This window comes from Hemiscyllium ocellatum, chromosome 17 (genome assembly GCF_020745735.1).
Source record: "Hemiscyllium ocellatum isolate sHemOce1 chromosome 17, sHemOce1.pat.X.cur, whole genome shotgun sequence".
Classification (NCBI taxonomy): Eukaryota; Metazoa; Chordata; class Chondrichthyes; order Orectolobiformes; family Hemiscylliidae; genus Hemiscyllium; species Hemiscyllium ocellatum.
Genome location: NC_083417.1, coordinates 26,648,905 through 26,673,464, shown reverse-complemented (window position 1 = coordinate 26,673,464; position 24,560 = coordinate 26,648,905). Strand labels below are relative to the sequence as shown.

Below are 24,560 nucleotides of genomic sequence, written 5' to 3'. Positions count from 1 at the left end.
TTTAGTCAAAAACCTGCAAGTTTTGCATTTCAAATTTGAATGCCATCCACTTAAGATAAATTTTAATTAATGCTATGAAACCAATGCATTAAATTTAACTTGGTCCATTCAAAGCAGAGTAACTGCCACTGGAATAAAATAATTTTATCTAATTCTCTGTAAAATAGGAACATACATCCAAATGTATGCATTAGATACAATTATAACATGCATTCCACAAAAATTAGTTTTTCAAAGGAGGCCTTAATTTTATTATTTAATCGAGGCTCAAGCTTCATCTTTTAGAAATGTATGTTACTTTCTAATATTTAATCTGCATTAAAACAATCCATTAAAATGAACCAAGTATCAATATTTGACTTTTTTATATTTAGCCACGAAATTCACATCATGTGCCAAAAAAATTAACATGCCTAATAAGAAGGATTTCCTCCTAATAAGATTAAAAAATGAATTGAAAAAAGGATTGCATTTTGCTGTGGATGGTACAGAAAATTGGCGCAAAGAAACTACATTTACTCTGTATTTTAATATATTTTAAGTTGTGGTTGATATTGAACTACATATTTATAAATATCTAATCGTATTTATTTTTATGAAGCTAGCATAATCACCTGAATATTTTCAGCTGAATATTTTCAATACACAGGAAAAGAAATAGTGAAGATAGCCAGTGCCAAGGCTACATCATTAGAGGCTTTGCGACCATGATTGAATAAAATGTACTTTCCTACTTTTTTTGCATGCATGTTAAGAGAAAGTCAGCTGTGTAATTTACTTTGATTTAGTTTTAAAAATTGAATTTTCTTATTTCTAACATTAAATGTTGATTGGGCTATTGACTCTAATCTTATTTTTGTAATAAATTATAAAGCATTATAGGAGATCTGTTGCCATTATTTCACTGAACAATAACTCAGTTGTAGCTCAATAATGTGCCTGTTAATGTAGAAACGCTTCATTTAAAATAATGCATTCATTACACTAGATCTATGAAATAACTTCAAGAACTTAAAACATCTAATTTCTAAACATATAGGAATATATAAACAATTGTTTTATAATTCCACTGCCACATAAATGTACTTTGCAAAGATCTGTTTTACTGTAAGAGTAAATCTAGTATTTTATAACGAGGTAAAAAACTGCATACATAGTGAAACCTATGTATCATGACAGTGGTATATCAAGAATTTGTGAGTTAGAATAGAGGAAAAAAGAAATAACACAATCATTGTGGTATATTAAAGAGGGACATAGTACTGAAAATACTTTTATGAACAGACCAGTAGTGTCCCTGGGAATTCCTGGACATATTGTGACAAATGGAAAATTGCAACCTTGTCACTGTTGTTGACTAAAAATGAGTGTTTCGGATCATTTGAGGGCTTTCCTGTATCTGATAGTCTCACATTGAATAATTTTGGGCTGTAAAAATACCTCAGCTTAAAAGGATTGAGATAAATGGAAGGTACAGAAGTCAATTGCCTCCCTCTGACTACACTGTCCCAACAACTCTTACATTCCTGTTTGTTTGCTCAATTTGAATGGCTTCCTGTACTATGATTATAGTCAGTTAATTCATCCAACCTGCAGCCTTGGCTTTCATCCGCATAAGCTGCAAAAACCTCAAACCCATTGGAAAATTACAAAGTTCTAAGGCAGATCCACTTCAACATCTGTAGATACATCCTCCTATCCTTGATCTTTGGACCATTTAGAAGAACCTAGCTTAATAGGTATGACCGCAACTTGGAACAAAGTATCCACAAAATGTTTCCCCTCCCTGATATTGTAAAGGTCAGATTCTAGTTCATTAACTTTGAGCCAAAGTTCCTTAGACCCTATCACTAACTGCAATGTACTTGCCAAGGATCATACTGGAATCAAGGGCACCCACATCCAGCAGCTGCAACACATCATCTGTCCTGCTAACTTTATTTTATTTTAATATAAATTAATTATTTAACTTTTTTTAAATTAATGCCTCTACTTGCCTGTGCATATATTCTTGTAATTTCAATTAATGTTCAACTCATTATGACTAAAATTCGCAGATAAATAGAAAATGATGAATATAATGCTGCCAGTAACTGTCAATATTATACCAGTGGATCCTTCCAGGTGGGAATAGCTGACATAACCAAAACATCATGGTTGGCCTTTCTGGAAGGTGACAGAGGCTCTGTACAGCAGAAAGGGAAAGTTTACTGTCTTCTCTTTTATGAGAGAGTAGACAGATTAAGCACATGCACTTTGCCAATCTAGCAAGATTCCCAATGGTTCAGAGAGCAATCAACTGCATGTACATGGCACTTCAGACCCCATGAATCAGAATATATGTACTGCAACCAGAAAGGATCCACTCCTTGAATGACCAGTCAATGTGCAACCATAACTAAACATCTTGCTAGTGAAAGTCCATTATCCTTGTAGTTAGTGTGCCAGTCAGCAGTAGTCTATATCTTCAGACCACAGCAAAGAACCAGGATATTAGATTCTACTCCATACCTCCCCATGACTCACCTGCACCACTAAACTATGCAAGGAGAGTGTGCCAACATATGAAAGTCATGCTGCAACCAAGAATGTCATGGAGTAAACCATCCGTGTCATGAAGAAATAGTTCCCCTGGTTGGGATGCTTGCACTAGTAATTCCAGTATTCATTGGCGCAATCTGTCCAAGTTTCTGGTAGTTTGCTGCATACTCCACATCCAGGAAGATTTAAACATTGCCATGAGCCCTTCTAAGGGCATCTTGGGACAAGAAGGAAGAAAGAAAAAGCAAAGAGGGGGAAGGGAGGAGGCATGCTGGCCTACTTCACTCTGGACAAGTGTTATGTGAGCAGGTACTCAAATTCCTGTTCCCCTCACATTTCATACCTACATTATCACTGCCTCTCAAGTTCCCACCTTTTGATCCATCTACTACCTATCAGAGTGTTCTTGCTAAAAATTCAGTATCAACAACAAATCATTTTGAAAAGATTTTATTGACGATTTTATTGAAAAACACTTATAAAATGAAGCTATCAACCTTTAGCATTCCCTTAGTGTCTGCCTTGAGGCTTCATGAGCATATCTCAGTATTTCTACATAGTATTAGCTACAAACATCGATGAACGGCTGTTTGAAGAATTTTAACGTGACCTCGGAGACTGCAGATGAACTTGCAGGGTGACCTCAAGCAGCTCTGAGCCTGAGGATCTGGCTTCAGAAACATGTTTTGGCACAGGTGGTAGTAGTTGTTGCTGGCTGGCTGAGAGGTTTCAGCAGGGACACTGGCAGAATTACAATGGTGGGGTATGAATGATGCCACTCTGCGAAAGGACAGTAGTTTCATACACCATGAATGGAACGGCAGACAATGTTTCAGAAATCCAAGTAATCTTCTGGTTTGACTGCTATGTTAGTCTGCTTGCAAACTTAAGGAATGGCATATGCAGTCAGGGTGGCAGCAGCTTGAGCCTGTGTGGTTCCAAACATAGCATACATAGCAACTAACATACAACAGCACTGAGCCATCAGGTGGACTCCGTGTGTGTTGCAATGGAAGCTGAGAGATCAGTAACAAGATGCCACATTTTTGTTGCATCAATAAGTGCTAACAGGGACTTTGCTTCCTTTTCTAGGCAGAAATGATGGGCTCCAAGTTCGACATGAAACTGTGTGCCAGGTTGCAGCTGGACTCTGATGCTCCTCAAAAGACTCTGTGACATCCTCACTAATCCACAAACAATCACAGTGTTCACGTCCATTTCCTATTTATTCTCACTGAAGTCCTCATTTGGATCCTCTTCAGCTGAAGCCTTCTACAATGTTGTCCTTGGGTGAGCTGGGATATGTGCCATCTTATTGCAATCCAAATGCTTGGTTACTCATCACATGCTGACTCTGACTTTATGTACTCTATACTACATGGAATGCTAAACCCCAAGCAGGTGAATGAGAGTTGCAGTTCAAGTGAATTGTTATAATGTTTTCATAAATGTGCCAATGTCGATTGCATTCTTCACAATGAAGTTGCACTGGCTGACAAGGCAGCAGTGGGACTCAGGTCATGGATGGGATTCACGATGTCTTGCTATAGGAAGAATGTTGCGAAAATTGAAAGGGTTCAGAAAAGATATGTAAGGATGTTGCCAGAAGTTGGAGGGTTTGAGTTATAGGGAGAGGCTGAATAGGATGGGATTATTGTCTCTGAAGAGTCAGAGCTTGGGGGGTTGGCTTTATAGAAGTTTATAAAATCATGAGGGGCATAAATAGGGTGAATGGTCAGGAGCTTTTCCCTGAGGTAGGGGAGTCCAAAACTGGAGGACATAGGTTTAAGTGGAGAGGGGTAATATTTAAAAGGCACCTAAGGGGCAACTTTTTCATGCAGAATGTGGTGTGTGCATGGAATGAGTTGCCAGAGGAAGTGGTGGAGGTTCATACAATTACAACATTTAAAAGGCGTCTGGATGGATGAATAGGAAGGAGGGCTTTGAGGGATATGGGCCAACCCTAGATTAATTTAGGATACCTGATCAGCATGGATGAGTTGAAGGAAAGGGTCTGTTTCCATGTTGTACAGCACTATAACCAACATTTACAACAAGGGGTCTGACAGCCCCATTTGAATGTAAGATCCAGGCCAATATGTTTGGCTGATATGCTGCCATAGCTGACTGGCTGGAGATGCAGGAGAGCTGAGAGAGATATCTGTGAGGCTGGTGGCACTGACGAGTGTGTGCTGATGAGGCTATTTGAATGTTAGGTTTGAAGCTCGGTAGATGATGAGTGAATGATCTAGTGCACAAGAGCCATGAAAGGCTGCTTGTCTAATGTCCATGATCAAACCATTTGTAGCTTACACATGACAGATAGCAGGATGAAGGTGAATAGATTTAGAGTAAATGGATATTGTAGACATATAATTATACTGAATGTTCTCAGCAATGTCAGATGCAACAACCTCAATCATAGCAGGGACTGGTGATGCTGAACATTCTGTCCACCAAAGAGTTCAAGAAGTACAGGCTCATTGTGCCCAGCAGTTCTCTGTGATTATATGTGACCTTGCCATGCAACAGAGAGTGAAGAATGTTAATCAATATGTCACAAGAGACTGTATTTTACAGTCCCCTGGAGGCAGGTTGGCAGGCTGGGTACAATGCTAATGAATGCCATTCCTAACACTTAAACATTTGCACCCTGCTGTAATTTTACCTGCAGAGGGGGAGATGCCTGCGGTTCAACTGATGCCTTTAAGAAACCAATTAATCTTCCTGCCGTCACTGCAATTTTGCTTGTGATAGCTAGAGGTTAAAACCAACTGCAAAGCAGTGCAGCTTTTATTGCTTGGACAGGCAGTGACAAAAGTGTCAGGGGGCGAGGATCCATTAAGGCCCATCAAAGGCCTCCTGATAACTATTTTCCGCATTTACTTCCTTTCCTGTTCTGTGCACCCTGTATCCTCTCCACCTACCTCATCCAAACCTACTATGCTGGCACTTGAGATTCTGACCATCCCCACTTACCCTGGTGTCTGGTGTCTGTGACAATCATTGCTTGGGATTGTTGCAGTCATGCCTCTGACCACCAATCCCGATGACGTTTCTAGTACAAGACAGCAGTTGGCTAGCAGTTCACATAGGCAGGACCTTCTCCACCATCCATTAAGTAGCTGCAGGGCAAGTTGCCAGAGTGGGGCAGACTCAACCCCAACATTGACACCAAGGGGTCTGGCAGCCCCATTTGAATGTAAAATCCCGGCCAATACATTTGGCTGATGTGCCTGCCATCGCTGACTGGCTGGAGATGTGGAAGATTCTGGATTAGTGGTGCTGGAAGAGCACAGCAGTTCAGGCAGCATCCAACGAGCAGCAAAATGGACGTTTCGGGCAAAAGCCCTTCATCAGGAATAAAGGATGAAGGGCTTTTGCCCGAAACGTTCATTTCGCAACTCGTTGGATGCTGTCTGAACTGCTGTGCTCTTCCAGCACCACTGATCCAGAATCTGGTTTCCAGCAACTGCAGTCATTGTTTTTACCTCAGAGATATGGAAGAGCTGAGAGAAGTGTCTGTGAGGCTGGTAGCACTGACAATTGTGTCGATGAGGCTATTTGAATGTTAGGTATGAATCTTGCTTGATGATGAGTGAATGATCTGGTGCACAAGCACCATGAGAGGCTACATGTCCGGTGATAAGGAGAAGTTATTTAAAGATTTATTAACTGATCTTGACCATCATGACAGATGGTTTAATTTTTCCAGCTCGATAACCAAATTCTTGTAGTCAGGCTCTGAGAAATGATCTTTGCAGACAATTGTTCCCTTTCTCTTTTCTAGGTTAAATTCCTGAGCAAATTGGGGCAATGGATTTCAATTTAAGAAAATGTGAAATCATAAACTTTGAGCCAACACACTCAGTGGAAATTCAAAGGGACTGGTGAGTCTATATACATAGATCATTAGACAGTTATGAACAGGTATGAGAAAAGAGAACAGAAATCTGGTCTTGATATCTAACAGGCTAGCACATGAACAGGTCGAAGCCTGTCCTACAAAGCCATAGTTAGACCACATTTGGACTGCCATGTTCTGAGTATCACATCTTCTGAAAAATATAGTGGTCTTGGAGAGAGTGCTGAAAGTTTACCAGAATGATGCACAGTCTCACATGTTACATTACAAAGGAGAGATTGTATGAATTTAGAGTTGTATTCTCTGGAATTCATGGGGTTAAGGGTAATTTGATTAACATTTTTGAAATACCAAGCGGAACAAATTGTGTAGATAAAGTAAACTATTTCTCTTGGTTCAGGAGTCTAGGACTCAGCAGCTTTGTCTTAAAATGAAAGATCAGAGGAGAAATTTAGAAGTGCTTGTACATGCAAAGGGTGGTAAACATTTGAAACTCTCTTTTGCAAAGTGCAATTGATACTTGATAAATTGTTAATTTTAAATCTAAGACTGATAGCCTTTAGGTGTTCAAAGGTATTAAGGGATTTGGAGCAAAGGCAGGTACATGTCATTAGAAGTCTCAGGATTTCAGTGAACGATGAAATAGGCTCAAGGAGCTAAATGGCCTACTTCTGTCTAAATGTTTCCAATGATCTTCCTTCACAGTGTGTGCCTTGAGAGTCTGATGGGCCCATGTAAAACGTAGCATTTGTGCTCCTTTCAACCTCAATCATATGGATTTTGAAGGCCAAAACTCTGTTACCCTAATGCCACTCATCTTCCTACAAATAAAATATTCCCAAAGTTGTTTCAGCGGTTGCAGTAACCTGAGTACAGTTCCTTTTAAGAGGGGCAGGCAAGCTTGAAGAAAAGCAGACAAGCTGCATATCATACCTGTACTGCAAGCCACTGGGCTCATTCTGAGCATGTAGCTAGTCAGTGTTGTTCTGAACACCAGTATCATAGTTATGAGCAAGCAATGTGAAATTTACTTGTCTCATCGAGACATAGTGCAGGGAAATTGTGCATCATAATCCTCGTGCTAGGAATTGTGCCAAATTGAACTGTAGTCATACTAATTTGGTACATTTGTACCTAAATAGAAACATGAAATTTCTTGTAAAACAAAACCATAACACTGATATTATGCATTTTTATCATTTTCATCTCCCACGATGTAGATCACTAATCAAACATTCGTGCTTATAAATAGATAGCAATGACATCAAGGCATATGAGGATAATATGGGAAAATGGCATTGAGATGGATGGTCAGCCATGATCAAGAATGGAATGCAGGTTTGAGATGAATGGCAAACTCCTGCTCCAATGTTTATGTGTTAAGGAATATTACGGCATTTCATGATAAGCTCTTGAAAGAAGTAATGATTTATTAATTTGTGTAATGGGGATGCATTGGAGCATTATAGGAAAAATCTTTAAATTTTAAACATACCTTCTTGAACATCTTTGGGTATTTAGAATCAATGGTGTATATAGTCTGACTGCAAAACAAGTTTACCCAAATTCTCATGACTATTCAAATCATCACCTTGTTTCTGGTTAAGGGTATTGAATTCCAATTCAACTCCCATGTATGTGTTGATTGTCAACTATAAGTTAAATTTATTTCATTAAATTAATTTTCATAAACTGCAGTCATGTTTATTGTGCTGAGAAGTAAAGTAATTCAATGCAAAATATCACAAACAGCATAGAAATAGAAGAAAATTAGCAATGTCTGATTGAAATTTAAAAATGCATAAAACTTGCATCCAAACCTCAGTTTTCTACTGAATTCCCCAAACCCAAACTCAAGTAAATCACAAATGAGATTTACTCACCACTGCTTCCAATTTATATATAAATATCATGCAATTTCATATATCAAGCTGCAAACAGCTTTTAAAGGCACATTTTAAAATGGAAAATGTAACCTTATGTCCTTGACTCCATCAAAACCTACAAAATGTAAAAATCTAGAAAAAAAGAGATATTGTTGTGCTGCCTGTCAATGAAGGATCCTTTCTGCAACTGTTTTTACTTAAATCTGTTAGGGCTTCGTAAATATTACCATGTACTGTATGTAGCTATCTGTAATAGGTACAAAAGGGTAAAAAAAATTCTAAGGTTCACAAAATTTAGTCAGATAGATAATTTCTTTGAAAGGGATTATATTGAATTACTGATTCCAACTTCAGCGGGAGTAAGTAAAAATTAAGAACAATTATACAAATAACTCAGAGTGGTGACCGTATCGTGGCTTGAATATGCAGGTGGTACAAGTAATGAAATAGCACAAATACAATCTGGTGCAGATTTTCTTCATATCACAGGCAACACACACCTGAATCAATGTGCTAATAGGATCTGATACTTGTATTTTTGTTCTAACAATGCTTTAAGTAGTAGGAAAAATGTCAACAAATATTATCCAACTTAAATGGATAGATATATCCAAAACTCAAACATTATGGTAAATAAAATGTCGCTAAGTTCTGTGCAAGAAGTGACTAAATAGATTCTGAGGATGACGGAGCATACCAAATTAACATAATTTCATTTTACATTAGTTTAAGTGAACTAGAAAAACTATATTTATACAGTGCCATTGAAATAATGAAACATACTTCAATCCTTCAAAATAGTATTGTCAAACAAAGTGTGACATCAAGCCATGGAAGGAGATATTTGTTCATAAGCTTGGTCAAAGAGATACGTTTTATGGATATTGAAGAAAAGGGAGGTATAGAAGCAGACATGGAGGAAGGGTCTTCCAGATCTTGATGTTCTAGGCAACTGAAGGCACAGCACAAGTGTGCAAGTGATTAACATCAGGAATGCACAAGAGTTCAGAGTTAGAGGAGGGCAGATGTCTCGTAGGGTTGCAAGGTTGAAAGAGATTTTCGAGATGGAGAATGATGAAGAGTTGACAACAAGAATTAAATTTTAAAAAATCAATACCAATTGTGAATGTAAGTCAGTAAACAAAGGGTAAGACACAAACAGCTGAGCTTTGGAGGCCTCAAGTTAATGAACTGTGGGAGATCACTAAAGAGTGCATTTGAATATTCAATCCTGGAGAAAACAAAAGAATAAATGAGCCTTTCAACAAGTGATATTATGTACAAGGTGTTATATGGCTATAGGAGGGAGGGCATCAAATTTCTGAGGCATTGGGAGAGGTTCTAGAGCAGGTGGAACCTGTACAAGGTGGACAGGCCACATCTTAGCAATGATATGTTAAAATGCTGTGCAATATGTTACTAGGGTGGCATGGTGGCTCAGTGGTTAGCACTGCTGCCTCACAGCACTAGGGACATGGGTTTGATTCCAGCCTTGGCTGACTGTGTGGAGTGGGCACGTTCTCCTCGTGTCTGCGTGGGATTCTTCTGGGTGCTCCAGTTTCCTCCCACAATCCAAAGATGTGCAGGTTAGGTGAATTGGCCATGCTAAATTGTCCACAGTGTTCAGAGATGTGTTAGTTAGGAAAAATGGACAGTATTGGGGAATGGGTTTGGGTAGGATACTCTTCAGAGGATTGGTGTGGACTTGTTGGGCTGAAGGTCTGTTTCCACACTAGGGATTCTATTATCTATATATTGAGGCCTGGTATCGATGGAGGGAACGAGGGGTCCAGTGACCATCTTTCAGAACAATTTTGGAGAAAGGTCACTGGACTTGAAACATTAACTCTGCTTTCTCTCCACAGATATTGTCAGACCTGCTGAGTTTCTCCAGCAATTTCTGTTGTTATATAAGAACTTCAGAACTAGGAGTAGCAATAGGGAACTCAGTGTTTCATGCCTTCTCCACCATTTAATATGATCAAGGTTGATCTCATCTTGGTCTCATTATTTTTCTGCTGGTTCCCCATAATCCTTTAACCCTTCACTGATTAAAAATCAGTCTATCTCCCCCTTATGGTTATTCAGTGTCTGGCATCCATCTAAATCTGGAGTGGAGTTCCACACATTGATGATGCTTTGAGAGGAGTAATTCCCCTTCATCTGTGTTTTAAATCTTCACCACTTCACCTAAAGCTATGACCTCTCATTCCACCTGCTCTATCTTTGCTTTGTTCATCCACTTTATCACCTGATTAGATTCCCTACAGTATGGAAACAGACCCTTCAGCCCAACAAGTCCACACCGACCCTCCGAAGAGTAACCCACCCAGACCCATTCCCCTATCCTATATTTACCCCTGCCAAAGCATCTAACACAATGGGCAATTTGGCATTACCAATTCACCTGACCTACATATTTTTGGATTGTGAGAGGAAACCGGAGCACCCACGCAGACACAAGGAGAATGTGTAAACTCCACACAGACAGTCACCCGAGGCATGAATCGAACTCGGGTCCCTGGCGCTGTGTGAGGCAGCAGTGCTATCCACTGAGCCACCGTGCCACCCATGCTAACCACTGAGCCACCATGCTGCCCAAATCCCAAATTATATACCTCAAATTAGATCTCCTCTCATTCTTCTGAACTGTAGAGAGTATAAGCCTAAACTTCTCAATCTATCCTTGAAAGACAAGCCTTTCATTTCTGAAATTAATCTTATAAACCTTAGCTGAACTGCCTCCAATGCGATTACCTCCTTAGTAGGTGAAGTCAGAGTAAGGAAGAAAAAAATTAAGTCGAAATCAGGATTATTGTGCATGTATAGTATAGTAGTAGTAGATTAGATTACTTACAGTGGGGAAACAGGTCCTTCAGACCAATAAGTCCACATCGACCCTCTGAAGAGCAACCCACCCAGACCCATTCCCCTACATTTACCCCTGCCCCTAACACTACAGGCAATTTAGCATGACCAATTCACCTAACTGGCACATTTTTGGACTGTGGGAGGAAACCGGAGCAAACCCACACAGACACGGGGAGAATGTGCAAACTCCACACAGACAGTTGCCCGAGGCTAGAATTGAACCCCAGGTCTCTGGCACTGTGAGGCAGCAGTGCTAACCGCTGTGCCACCATGCCATATATACAAGGAACATAGTAAATAAGATTGGGGAGTTACAGGCATAGATTGCCCTCTGGAATTTTGATGTTGTGGCAATAACAGACACACAATCAATTTTTCTAGTCCAGCATGAAAAGATACACTGGTTCTTGGAAATGAGATGGACAAAGTGGCAGTTGGGAAACATTTAGGAGACAGTGATATTGTATCATAAGGTTCAGGATGATAGTGGAGAATGACATGTGAGAAAATTAAATTGGCTGACTTCAATGGGATAAGACTGGAACTGGGCAGGTCGACTGGAATTAGAGGTTGGCAAATTGAATTCTGACCATACAAGGTTTCAGCAGAACTCTTGTCAGCTGTTAGCAGAAACTACTGAGAACTCGAAAGAAAACTAATTACCTTCTATAGAACCAACTACCTTAATTATAGCAATCACATGCTTAAACTATAGCAATCATTTGCAGATACATTATATTTTGTTCAAAAAGCACCCAAACTGTCGGCAGTCAGTCAATGTGACATTTATAAATTCCTACTTTGGAAATAAAACCAATCTAACTCCAGGTTAAGACACAGACGAACTCTAAACAAGATCTCAAACCTAAAATGCATTTTGGACGTAGGTTTGCTTGCTGAGCTGAAAGGTTCATTTCCAGACATTTTGTTACCCTACTAGGTAACATCTTGAGTGGTTGTTGAAAATGTTGAAACTGTTTGCTACAGTCCTTGCACGGTATTTTGTAAATGATATCAGCAAGGTCTGTAACAAACACCACATTGGACAAACAGGCAGAAAACTAGCCACCAGTATGCATGAACACCAACTAGCTACAAAAAGACATGATTCTCTTTTACTAGTATCCTGACATACAGATGAGGAAGAACATCAATTCGACTGGGACAACACACCCATCCTAGGACAAGCCAAACAAAGACACGCACAAGAATTCCTAGAAGCATGGCATTCCAACCAGAACTCTATCAACAAACACATCGAGTTAGATGCCATCTACAATCCCCTGAGAAAAAGAACAGGACGTGACTTCACCACAGGAAATAACATCTCCACAGGAAATGACATCACCAACCCAAAGAAACTCAAACATATAAATAGAAAGCATGAATTTTCAGCATTGCTTCGCCTGAGGCCCACTGAAGATGTTACCTAGTAAGGTAATGAAATGTCTGGAAATGAACCTTTCAGCTCAGTGAGCAAACCTACATCCAAAACCTCAACCTAAGCTAGAAATCTTCTCAAAATTCACTTAAATGCATTGTCTGACCTGTGACGTCACCTCTTTTATACTGATAAAACCTAAAGTATCTCAGGGTAATGACTTATAGAACATAGAAAAATACAGCGCAGTACAGGCCCTTCGGCCCTCGATGTTGCGCCAATCCAAGCCCACCTAACCTACACTAGCCCGCTATCCTCCATATGTCTATCCAATGCCCGTTTAAATGCCCATAAAGAGGGAGAGTCCACCATGTTAGTTAATCAAAACCTGCACATCTGTTCTAACTGATTAAAGATTTAACAGCCATCTTAGGTGTGTTCAATTAATTCGCATCAGTTATATGACCCTTTAATCTTTTACTTATAAATTCTGTGTCTAAGGTCTCCCTCTCTCATTAGAACCTGAAGAAGGAGTGAGGCTCTGAAAGCTTGTGTTTTCAAATAAATCTGTTAGAATATAACTTTGTGTCGTGTGATTTTTGACTTTGATATTATTACTGGAGAAAAGTTATATCTTAATCCTTTTATAATATAGTTTATAATATAGTTGCTTTGAGATTCATAACATATTCTTTTTGGTTCTTTTGAAATTATTCAGATTCCATCTTGAAGAGAAACTTCTAAATGCCTTAAAATGCCTTAATTCAAATAAATTTGATTATTTCATATACTAGAAAGGTTAACAGACATGCTGAATTTTAAACACGGAGCTGCTCAACTATAGAAAGGAGCTGTAACCAAACACTTACATATGTATCTTTTAAACCGCTGTTTGGACCAAGTCGAACTTCTTCCAAGTCTTTCTTCAGTTGGGTAAAAGCCTCCTCTGATCGCCATACCTAGAGAGGAAATCAACCGAACTGATTACAAGTTTTAAAGATTAAAAAGAAGATATATGAAGTACTATCTTAAATAAAGATAAAAACATTCTCATTGGTGTTTAATTGGAATTATTCCGATTTAGGAATCAATACTATATTAGAAAACATGCATTCACAAAATCAGTTTTATTATTGTATTTGGATTTGATCACCAACATGACTGCTCACTTGATTTTTAATTAAGAACGAGGTCATTGATTCCTCTAAAAACAGCAGCCTCATTTTTGGAACCTCCTTAAAGGTTTCACCTAGTAGCCAATCTGAACAACCTTGTAGGATTAGTTCAAAGTGACAGAAAACCTGCATTTGTAGACAAGTATGATTATGATATTTTACTGATTATTGCATTCAGAACAGTCAATCCCTTAGCAGCCAACTTTCATATCAGTGATCTTCTGCAAATAAAGAGAAATTACCTACAATGTAAAGAGGTCTCCCAAATGTAAAAACATAATGCATTCATTTACAAACACAGGAAACAAAATTTTTGGTACCCTATTGCTTAACTCATTGTGTTTTCCTTATCAAAAGGCTTGCTCATTCTGTTACTCTATGATCTGTTTTCCTACCATCTTTAGCAGGAGTTGCCGAAGATTGCTGTTGCTCACTTTTAAAGGTGACTATGGCCTAAAACTGTTCAATATTGTGGTCATGGTAGCCTTCCCAAGGCAGGGCAGAGCTTTGGTTCCAGACTATTGTGTCCCAATCGTTTATGTTTCCATCAAGACTGCTAGGCATGGAATCCCTTTGCAAGGGTACAAATGTAACAATCCTGTCCAGTCCAAAACTTGGACATCAAGGCTCTCAGTTGCTTGAAGTCATTCAGTAAAGCCATCTTCAGTCTTTACCAGTGAAAATCAGCAGAGGAAAAGTGAATTAAGGTGATTAGCAAAAGATCCATGGGAACATGAGGAATAATTTAGACAGTGGGAGGTTCGGATACAGAATATACTGTCTGACAGTGTAGTGGAGGCAAATTCAATCATTGTTTTTAAAAAGAAGTTGGATATAAACACCTGAAGAGAAAATATTTGCAGGGCCTGGAATTAACCGCATACCTTGGCTGAGCATTAACGTGGAAATGAAGGGAAGATAAACAGAAATTGCTGGAGAAACTCAGCAGGTCTGGCAGCGCCTGTGGGGAGAAAACAGAGTTCATGTTTTGAGTCCATAACTCTTCATTGGAACTGTTCTGGTGAAGAGTCATGGACTCGAAACATCAACTTTGTTTTCTCCCCTCAGATGCTCCCAGACCTGCTGAGTTTCTCCAGCAATGTCTGCTTTTGTTTCAGACCTCCAACACACACGGTTCTTTATTTTATTATGGAAATGAAGAGTCAAGCTGCATCCATCTGTGCTGAAATCACTTTATGGTTCTGGAATTACAAGAATAGCCTGCTTAGGACAGGGCTTCCTAAACTGTTGCTTGCAACCCCCATTGGGGTTGCCAGCCAAAATTTTGAGGTTGCAAGCTCCAAGGCAGTAATGGCTGGCATGAAACCCCCACTGAATGCTAATAGCTAAACTTATTGTCTAAGTGCAGAGTAATTTCATAATGCGTTGGGACAAAAGGGTCTGGATATCATTGTGTATGAATTACAGAAAACTAGTATGCGTGTACAGCATGTATTAGTCACAGAGTCATAGAGAAGTGCAGCATGGAAACAGATCCTTCGGCCGACCAGATATCCCAATCCAATCTACTCCCACCTGCCAGCAACCAGCCCATATCCCTTCAAACCCTTCCGATTCATATACCCATCCAAATGCCACTTAAATGTTGCAATTGTACCAGCCTCCACCACATCCTCTGGCAGCTCATTCCATACACGTACCACTCTCTGCGTGAAAAAGTTGCCCCTTAGGTCTCTTTTATATCTTTCCCCTCTCACCCTAAACCTATGCCCTCTAGTTCTGGACTCCCCGATCCCAGGGAAAAAAACTTTGTCTATTTATCCTATCCATGCCTCTCATAATTTTGTAAAACTCTATAAGGTCACCCCTCAGCCTCCGACGCTCCAGGGAAAACAGCCCCAGCCTGTTCAGCCTCTCCTTGTAGCTCAGATCCTCCAACACTGCCAAAAACCTTGGAAATCTTTTCTGAACCCTTTCAAGTTTCACAACATCTTTCTGATAGGAAGGAGACCAGAACTGCACGCAATATTCCAACAGTGGCCTAATCAATGTCCTGTATAGCCGCAACATGACCTCCCAACTCCTGTACTCAATACTCTGACCAATAAAGGAAAGCATAACAAACGCCTTCTTCATTGTCCTATCTACCTGTGACTCCACTTTCAAGGAGCTATGAACCTGCACTCCAAGGTCTCTTTGTTCAGCAACACTCCCTAGGACCTTACCATTAAGTGTATAAGTCCTGCTAAGATTTGCTTTCCCAAAATGCAGCACCTTGCATTTATCTGAATTAAACTCCATCTGCCACTTCTCAGCCCATTGGCCCATCTTGTCCAGATCCTGTTGCAATCCGAGGTAACCCTCTTCGCTGTCCACTTCACCTCCAATTTTAGTGTCATCTGCAAATTTACTAACGATACTTCTTATGCTCGCATCCAAATCATTTATGTAAATGACAAAAAGTAGAGGACCCAGCACCAATCCTTGTGGCACTCCACTGGTCACAGGCCTCCAGTTTGGAAGACAACCCTCCGCCACTACCCTCTGTCTTCTACCTTTGAGCCAGTTCTGTATCCAAATGGCTAGTTCTCCCTTTATTTCAGGAGATCTAACCTTGCTAATCAGTCTCCCACGGGGAACTTTGTTGAACGCCTTACTGAAGTCCATGTAGATTACATCTACTGCTCTTCCCTCATCAATCTTGTTTGTTACTTCTTCAAAAAACTCAGTCAAGGTTGTGAGATATGATTTTCCATGCACAAAGCCATGTTGACTATCCGAATCGGTCCTTGCCTTTCCAAATACATGTACATCCTGTCCCTCAGGATTCCCTCCTACAATTTGCCCACCACCGAGGTCAGGCTCACCGGTCTATAGTTCCCTGGCTTGTCTTTACCGCCCTTCTTAAACAGTGGCACCACGTTTGCCAACCTCCAGTCTTCCAGCACCTCACCTGTGTCTATCGATGATACAAATATCTCAGCAAGAGGCCCAGCAATCACTTCCCGAGCTTCCCACAGAGTTCTCCGGTACACCTGATCAGGTCCTGGGGATTTATCACTTTTAACCGTTTCAAGACATCCAGCACTTCCTCCTCTGTAATCTGGACATTTTGCAAGATGTCACCATCTATTTCCCTGTAGTCTATATCTTCCATATGCTTCTCCACAGTCAATACTGATGCAAAACATGCTGATTTTTGAGGGGCCCTATTGTCTCCCTAGTTACCCTTTAGTCCTTAATATATTTGTAAAAGTCCTTTGGATTCTCCTTAATTCTATTTGCCAGTGCTATCTCATGTCCCCATTTTGCCCTCCTGATTTCCCTCTTAAGTATACTCCTACTTTCTTTATACTCTTCTAAGGGTTCACTTGATCTATCCTGTCTATACCTGACATATGCTTCCTTCTTTTCCTTCACCAAACCCTCAACATCTTTCGTCATCCAGCATTCCCTATACCTACCAGCCTTCCCTGTCACCATTACAGGAATATACTTTCTCAAGGAAAGCAAATGGATTTTTTAGCATTTATTGCTAAAGGAATAGAGTATAAAGGTAGGAAAGTGTTGCTGCAATGGTACAAGACATTAGTGAGACCACACCTGGAATACTGCATAAAACTTTGGTCCTCTTATTTGAGGAAGGCTGTATTTGCATTGGAAACAGTTCAGAGGAAGTTAACTGGATTGATTCCAGAGATGAGGGTATGTCTTATGAAGAGAGATTGAGTAGTTTAGATTTAAACTTTCTAGAGTTTACAAAAATGAGAGAAGATCTAGTTGAAATACATAAAATGCAAAGAGAATTGACAAAGTGAATTTAGAGCAGATGTTTCCTCATGTGGGGCAATCTGAATGAGAGATTGTTAGGAAAAGGGATAGCAGATTTATGACAGAGATGAGGAGGGGTTATTTCTCTAAAATGGTCATGAATCTGTGGAATTCACTACCCCAGAATGTGGTGGGTGTTGAGACATTAGTAAATTTAAGGAAGAGATAGGCAGATTTTTAATTAGTAATAGATTAAAAAGTTCTAGGGAACAGGCAGAATAGTAGAGTTGAGGATGAGATAAGGTCTGTTGTAATTTGCATTATATGGAGGAGTAGGTTCAAAGGGCTGGACTATCTCCTCCTGCTCCTAGTTCTTATGTTCTAATGAATGTCCCATTTAAGTAATTTCATTTTTTTTAAACTATGGCATTGTCCTTGAAAAGTACGTGTTTTTCACTCGAAAATTCTATGGACTTAGTAGCTTGCCCTCTCCCATTCCATCCTCACCAACTCTCACAAGTATCCTATTGTTTCACCTCACTATAGTTTCATCCCATTCCCACATGAATCACAGCAATTTTCAAGCATCACAGTGCATCAACAATGGGAAGCACTAGCTTAGGAATATTAGAACAGGGAGCAAAATAAATTGGTGAGGTATATAGAAACGTGGTTAATTCTGTTTTGTAACAGTTTCCGGAATTTTGTTAGAAACGTTTATTTGTTGGAGGGCTTTTATTTCAGAAATTTAGCTAAAAAAAATATTGATCTGTAACAGGTCAAGTGAAAAGTGGGGGACAACAGAGTGACCTTGATGATAACATGATGTTTTATGGGAATCACAGCCTAAGGGCTATACCTTATGTTATTTTTGCCCAACTCTGAGTTTGTTGAGTTTTTTGGAGGGATTTCCACAATGATGCAAGTTTTCTCACCGTACTTAACAAAGGTCACTTAGCCCCATCCTACTATGTGCCATTCCCAGAACAACCTGTCACTCAGCATATAGCTCAGAATTAATCAGAATCCTTTGCACCGTTGCCGACACAGTCAAGCACTATTAATCTGGATCTACCGGCATAGAAATTGAGGGAACAGTAAACTTGACAGCCACTGAAGTGCTATCTTCGCTCTGATGTGAGGTTGCATCTGGTTTGCAGGAGGTGGTTCAATCAGTCACCTTCTGCTTGTTAAAACACAAGTGCCTCACGAACTGCTCCTAGTTGAGATAGGGGTGGAGTGCTCTCTCAAGACCTATGGTGGGTAGAGTGTTCCATTGACCATCAGCCTTCACCTTCTCCATTTGGAAACCACTTGCCTTTTCTGCTGCCTGAGCACTATTTCCATCATACTAAAGCACAAATCGCTCATAATTAAAGCAGGTTTTCTCTTAACATAACAATGCCACACCCTTCCTTTTAAAATTTTACATATAGCAAAGCTGCGTCAAGAACATTATGAAATACTGTACTTCCATAAATGGTTGTGTCATTAACAGTAAGTCAACTGTCAATGAGGAGAGATGAACAATCAGGAGAAATGTTTTCACCTAAAGAGTGGTGAGTCTGTTGAATTCTCTGCCACAAAAAACAGTTGATACCAAAACAATGAATGTTTCCAAAAAGGAGTTACATATAGTTCTTAGGGCGAAAGGAACCAAAGGAAATGGGGAGAAATCTGAAAGAAGGTACTGAATTGGAAAGTCAGCCATGATCACATTGAATGGCAGAGCAGGCTCAAAGGGCCAAATAGTCCACTCCTGTTTTCTTCGTTTCTAGGGTTCTAATTGGATTTCAACTGGTAAATGGATGGATGATCATTTCAATCATGCTAGTTGGTGAAGTGCTGAATCTAGAATTGAGCGTGACTAGGAAAGAAGGTTAACTAGGCTTGCGTGGTTTAATGTGGCAGAATGTTGTATCAATTTGCCCAACTGAAGCACAACCTACCCACTCTGCATCAGTCTGCTGCACACATGGCAGGAGCCAGTCAGCATAAACTGCACAACCTGTGCCAGAGCTGACTGGAAGAGTTCATTATTTCATTTTAAGGGCTTACACAGTACCGGCACCAGTGGGATCATAGTCTGATTCCCAAACCCTTGTTTGTAGCTACAAAATCTGAAGAGATTAATAGACAACATTTAGAAAAGTCAGCAGTTTTAATATCAGTTATGCTTTTAAAATGAAAACTCTAATGTGCATCTCTATATATTTTACCAAGTCAAATATTTGTTTTGCTTTGCTGTGATGGGAATAAAATATGTGAAAAAATAAAAAATTTTTTATGATCTCGTAAAGAAACAGACACATGAACAATGACGAACTGCTTTTAAAGATAAGTATCATGTGATCCATAGGATAAACAATTTCAGGAGAGGAAAAGCCTATAACCATAAAACAAAAACCATAAATGAGCAAACTGAAGGATTTTTCAAAACTCTGGGAGAAAGATTTAACAAATCCTAATGAAACAATATTTTCAAAGTAATTTTGTAATGAAGGCCTTATTTAATAATTAAAAAATCATAAATCCTATTTTAAAACTATAAGATAAAAAGACATTTTCTAACTTTCCTGAACAAGAATCATACCTCTTGTTTCAAGGCTATGACCTTGCTCTCCAGGTGGTGTATATCCTGAAGCTGATTTAGATTTTCTGAATCTTTTACAGCCATTTCATTATGCAGTTCAGTTATGGTGTCTTGTAAATCTTGAATTTTTTGTTCCTTTTCAATGACCTACAATAATCAGAAACAAGTGATTGGAAGCAAAACTTACTTTAGATAAAATAAAGTCCTTACAACAACACATCCACCAAACATTAGCCATTGTATGTAGTTGCAACTAAAGAAAACTCTTTTAATTTTTTCCTTTCATTTCTTGACAGTAGCTAATATATCTTATATTTTCACAATTAGAGTATAATATTTTAAATAATTTACTCTATTCACTACTTTTCTACTTCAGCTCTGACACCCAACAAAAATAACACCTTGCTTTTGACCAGCTGTTGCTCCTTGGCTGTTGTCAATCATAATTTTTCATTACGGAGTGTGGGTGTGGCTGGCAAGACAACTACTTACTGCTCATTTCTAACTGCCCTTGAGAAAGTGCTGAGAATGTATTTTTTCCTGAACCATTACAATCCACGTAGTGCAAGTACACTCATAGTACTGTTAACTAGGGAGGTCTAAGACTTTCAACCAGAGACAATAAACAAAAAGCAATAGATTTGCACAACAGGGTGGTGTGAGACTTGGAAGGGATCTTGTCTCTCCATGCCCCTCATGATTTTAAAAACCTCTATAAGGTCACCCCTCAGCCTCTGACATTCCAGAGAAAACAGCCCCAGCCTATACAGCTACAGCTCAAATCCTCCAACCCTGGCAACATCCTTGTCAATCTCTTCTGAACCCTTTCAAGTTTCGCAATATTTGTCCGATTGGAGGGAGACTAGAATTGCACGGAATATTCCAACAGTGGCCTAATCAATGTCCTGAACAGCAGCAACATGACCTCCCAACTCCTGTACTCAATACACTGACCAACAAAGGAGAGTATACCAAATGCCTATACTATCTACCTGTGACTCCACTTTCAAGGAACTATGAACCAAGGTATCTTTGTTCAGCAACACTCCCCAGGACCTTACCATTAAGTGTGTAAGTCCTGCTCTGATCCAATTGTCCAAAATGTAGCACCTCACATTTACATAAATTAAACTCTATCTGCCACTCCTCAGCCCATTGACCCTTGATCAAGATCCCTTGTACTCTGAGGTAACGTTCTTCGCTGTCCACTACACTTCCAATTTTGGTATCATCTGCAAACTTACTAACCATACCTCCTATATTCACATCCAAATCATTTATATAAATGACAAAATGTAGTGGACCCAGCACCAATCCTTGTGGCACTCCACTAGTCACAGGCCTTCAGTCTGAAAAGCAACCCTCACCACCACCCTCTGTCTTTTACCTTCTGTATCCATTTGGCTAGTTCTCCCTGTATTTCATGAGATCCAACCTTGCTTACCAGTATCCCATGAGGAACCTTGTCAAACACCTTACTGAAGTCCATATAGATCCATGCCCCCATCAATCCTCTTTGTTACTTTTTCAAAAAACTCAATAAAGTTCGTGAGACATAATTTTCCATGCACAAAACCATGCTGACTATCCCTAATCAGTCCTTGCCTTTCCAAATACATGTAAATCCTGTCCGTCAGGATTCCCTTCAACAATTTGCCCATCACCGATGTCAGGCTCACTGGTCTATAGCTCCATGGCCATTCCTTACCATCTTTCTTAAATAGTGGCATCACATTAGCCAATCTCCAGTTTTCCGGCACCTCACCTTTGACTATCGATCATGCAAATATCTCAGTAAGGCACCCAGCAATCACTTCCCTAGCTTCCCACAGAGGTCTAGGGTACACCTGATCAGGTCCTGGCAATTTATCCACTTTTATACTTTTCAAGACATCCAGCACCTTCACCTCTGTCATATTTGTATTTGCAGAATTGTATTTTATTTTGCTCAAAAACTAAATAAAGCTATGTAAGGTTCTGTAAGCCCCACTTCAGAAAAAATAATTGACTCAACATTGGTACAGACTTTACCTTCACACATTTAATGCATTGTCTGAGCTAAGATGACACCTATTATTAGATAAGCTGACACCACCTTGAGAATGTAACGCTGGAAATAACATATTAAAGAACCTAAACCACCATTCTAAAAGATGAAAGATTTAATCTAAATTTATTTAAGAACTATAACCTGGTGCTGTGTGATTTTTAACTAAAGTTGTTTAATATATCATTACAACTCCATAACACTGTAACTCTTTTGCTATAAATTCTGAGTCGTATGGTCATGTTCCACAACCGCCTGATGAACAGCCAGCACCTCGAAAGCTACTAAACCTGTTGGACTATAAGCTTGTGTTGTGTGATTTTAAATTTTGTCCACCCCAGTCCAACAGTGGCACCTCCAAATCATAACTCTGTAACATAGATATTTTCAAGATGTCACCATCTATTTCCCCACATTCTCTATCTTCCATGTATTTTTTCACAGTAAGCACTGATGCAAAATACTCATTTAATATCTCCCCCCACTCCAAACATAGCTACCTTGTGTGATCTTTGAGGGGCCCAATTCTATCCCTAGTTATCCTTTTGTCCTTAATGCATTTATAAAATTCCTTTAGATTCTCCTTAAACCTATCTACCAAGGCTATCTCATGCCCCCTTTTTACCCTCCTGACTTCCCTCTTAAGTACACTCCTACTGCCCATATACTCTGAAGGATTCACGCGGGCTCTGCTGTCTATACTGCTGTCTATATATGCTTCCTTCCTTTTCTTAACCAAAATCTCAATTTCTCCAGTCATCCAGCATTCACTGTACCTACCAGTCTTTCCTTTCATCGTAACAGTAATGTACTGTCTCTGAACTCTTGTTATCTCATTTCTGAAGGCTTCCCATTTTCCAGCCATCCCTTTACCTGTGAACAGCTGCCACCAATCAGCTTTTGAAAGTTCTTGCTTAATACCATCAAAATTGGCCTTTCTCCAGTTTAGAACTTCAACTTTTAGATCTGGTCTATCCTTTTCCATCATTATTTTAAAATTAATAGAATTATGGTTGCTGGCCCCAAACTGCTCTCCCACTGACACCTGAGTCACCTGCCCTGCCTTATTTCCCAAGAGTAGGTCAAGTTTTACACCTTCTCTTCCTTGTACACACTTAACAAATTTCTCTCCATCTAAAACCTTAACACTAAGGCAATTCCAGTTTATGTCTGTGAAGTTAAAATCCTCTACCATAACCACCCTATTATTCTTACAGATAACTGAGATCTCCTTACAAATTTGTTTCTCAATTTCCCACTGACTGTTAAGGGGTCTAGAATACAATCCCAATAAGGTGATCATCCCTTTCGTATTTCTCAGTTCCACCCAAATAACTTCCCTAGGTGTATTCCCAGGAATATCCTCTCTAAGTACAGCAGTAATACTATTCCTTATCAAAAACACCACTCCCCCTCCTCTCTTGCTTCCCTTTCTACCCTTCCTGCAGCATTTGTATCCTGGAACATTAAGCTGCCAGTCCTGTCCATCCCTGAGCCATGTTTCTGTAATTGCTATGAATTCCCAGTCCCATGTTCCTAACCATGCCCTGAGTTTACCTGCCTTCCCTGTTAGGCCTCTTGCAGCGTTTAGTGTTATGAGGAAGCTCATTGTTAAAGTTTTGAAAGCTCGTATTTTCAGAACACTGCCTTGTGGAACTCTTAGAGAAATATCTTGGAGCTGAGATGACTGGTCTCCAACAACCACAACCACCTTCCTTTGTGAAGACTCTAATCTGTGGAGAGCTCTACTTTGATATGATTAACTTTATTTCTATCAAATGTATGCTGCAAAATTTGTAGATATCACAAACTTAGTTGGAAAGTATTTTCAAATAAGTTTAAAGGTAACAAAAACACTATAAAATACAATGCCATTAATGCCAAAAGCTCTCTTTTACAGTACTCACACCTGAAATATTTTTCTTTTACCATCACACCTACAGGGCTTAATTGATGTTTTGATTGTTGTCCTGGGAATCATATCCTTTGCAGCAGCATGACATTCTGACAGTGAAAATCCTATTAAGCTTCCATAGTACCACCATGTGAGCAAACAATAAATAGTGTTTTGTTTTCAATTCTTGTGGAAATCTCAGAATATACGCAGTATATGGGCCACTACACCTATCAGCTCATTAACCAAACGATGAGATGAAATGGATTGACTGCTTTTATCTGGTAATATTATCATGTGATTTACTAGCTTCAACGTAGAATTTATTCCATTGCTGAACATAAAACACTTCTGAATTTGATCTGAATAAACATTCCTAACATTTCTCCCATAATATCTACGTTTAACAAACCATTAGTATTGAATATCCAGATGTTAAAGATTGATTTGGTGCAAGAAAGCCAGAAATTTCAGGAAAAGCTCAGTAGGTCTGGCAGTATCTGCGGACAGAAATCAGCGTTAACGTTGCAGGTCGAGTGGCCCTTCCTCAGAACTTATACTCTGATTTCTCTCCA

The 24,560-nt window shown here is 39.5% G+C and overlaps 1 protein-coding gene across 1 annotated transcript in view; it reads right to left on the bottom strand.

Moving 5' to 3' along the window:
- LOC132824059 (kinectin-like) overlaps nucleotides 1-24,560 on the bottom strand; it is a 337,358-nt gene that overhangs the window by 37,319 nt on the left and 275,479 nt on the right. Inside the window, exons 8-9 of the mRNA XM_060838325.1 lie at nucleotides 20,045-20,191; nucleotides 13,414-13,503 (exon numbers count right to left, since the gene is read on the bottom strand). Of these exons, the coding sequence (XP_060694308.1) occupies nucleotides 13,414-13,503; nucleotides 20,045-20,191 (237 nt within the window). The remainder of the gene's footprint in view (nucleotides 1-13,413; nucleotides 13,504-20,044; nucleotides 20,192-24,560) is intronic.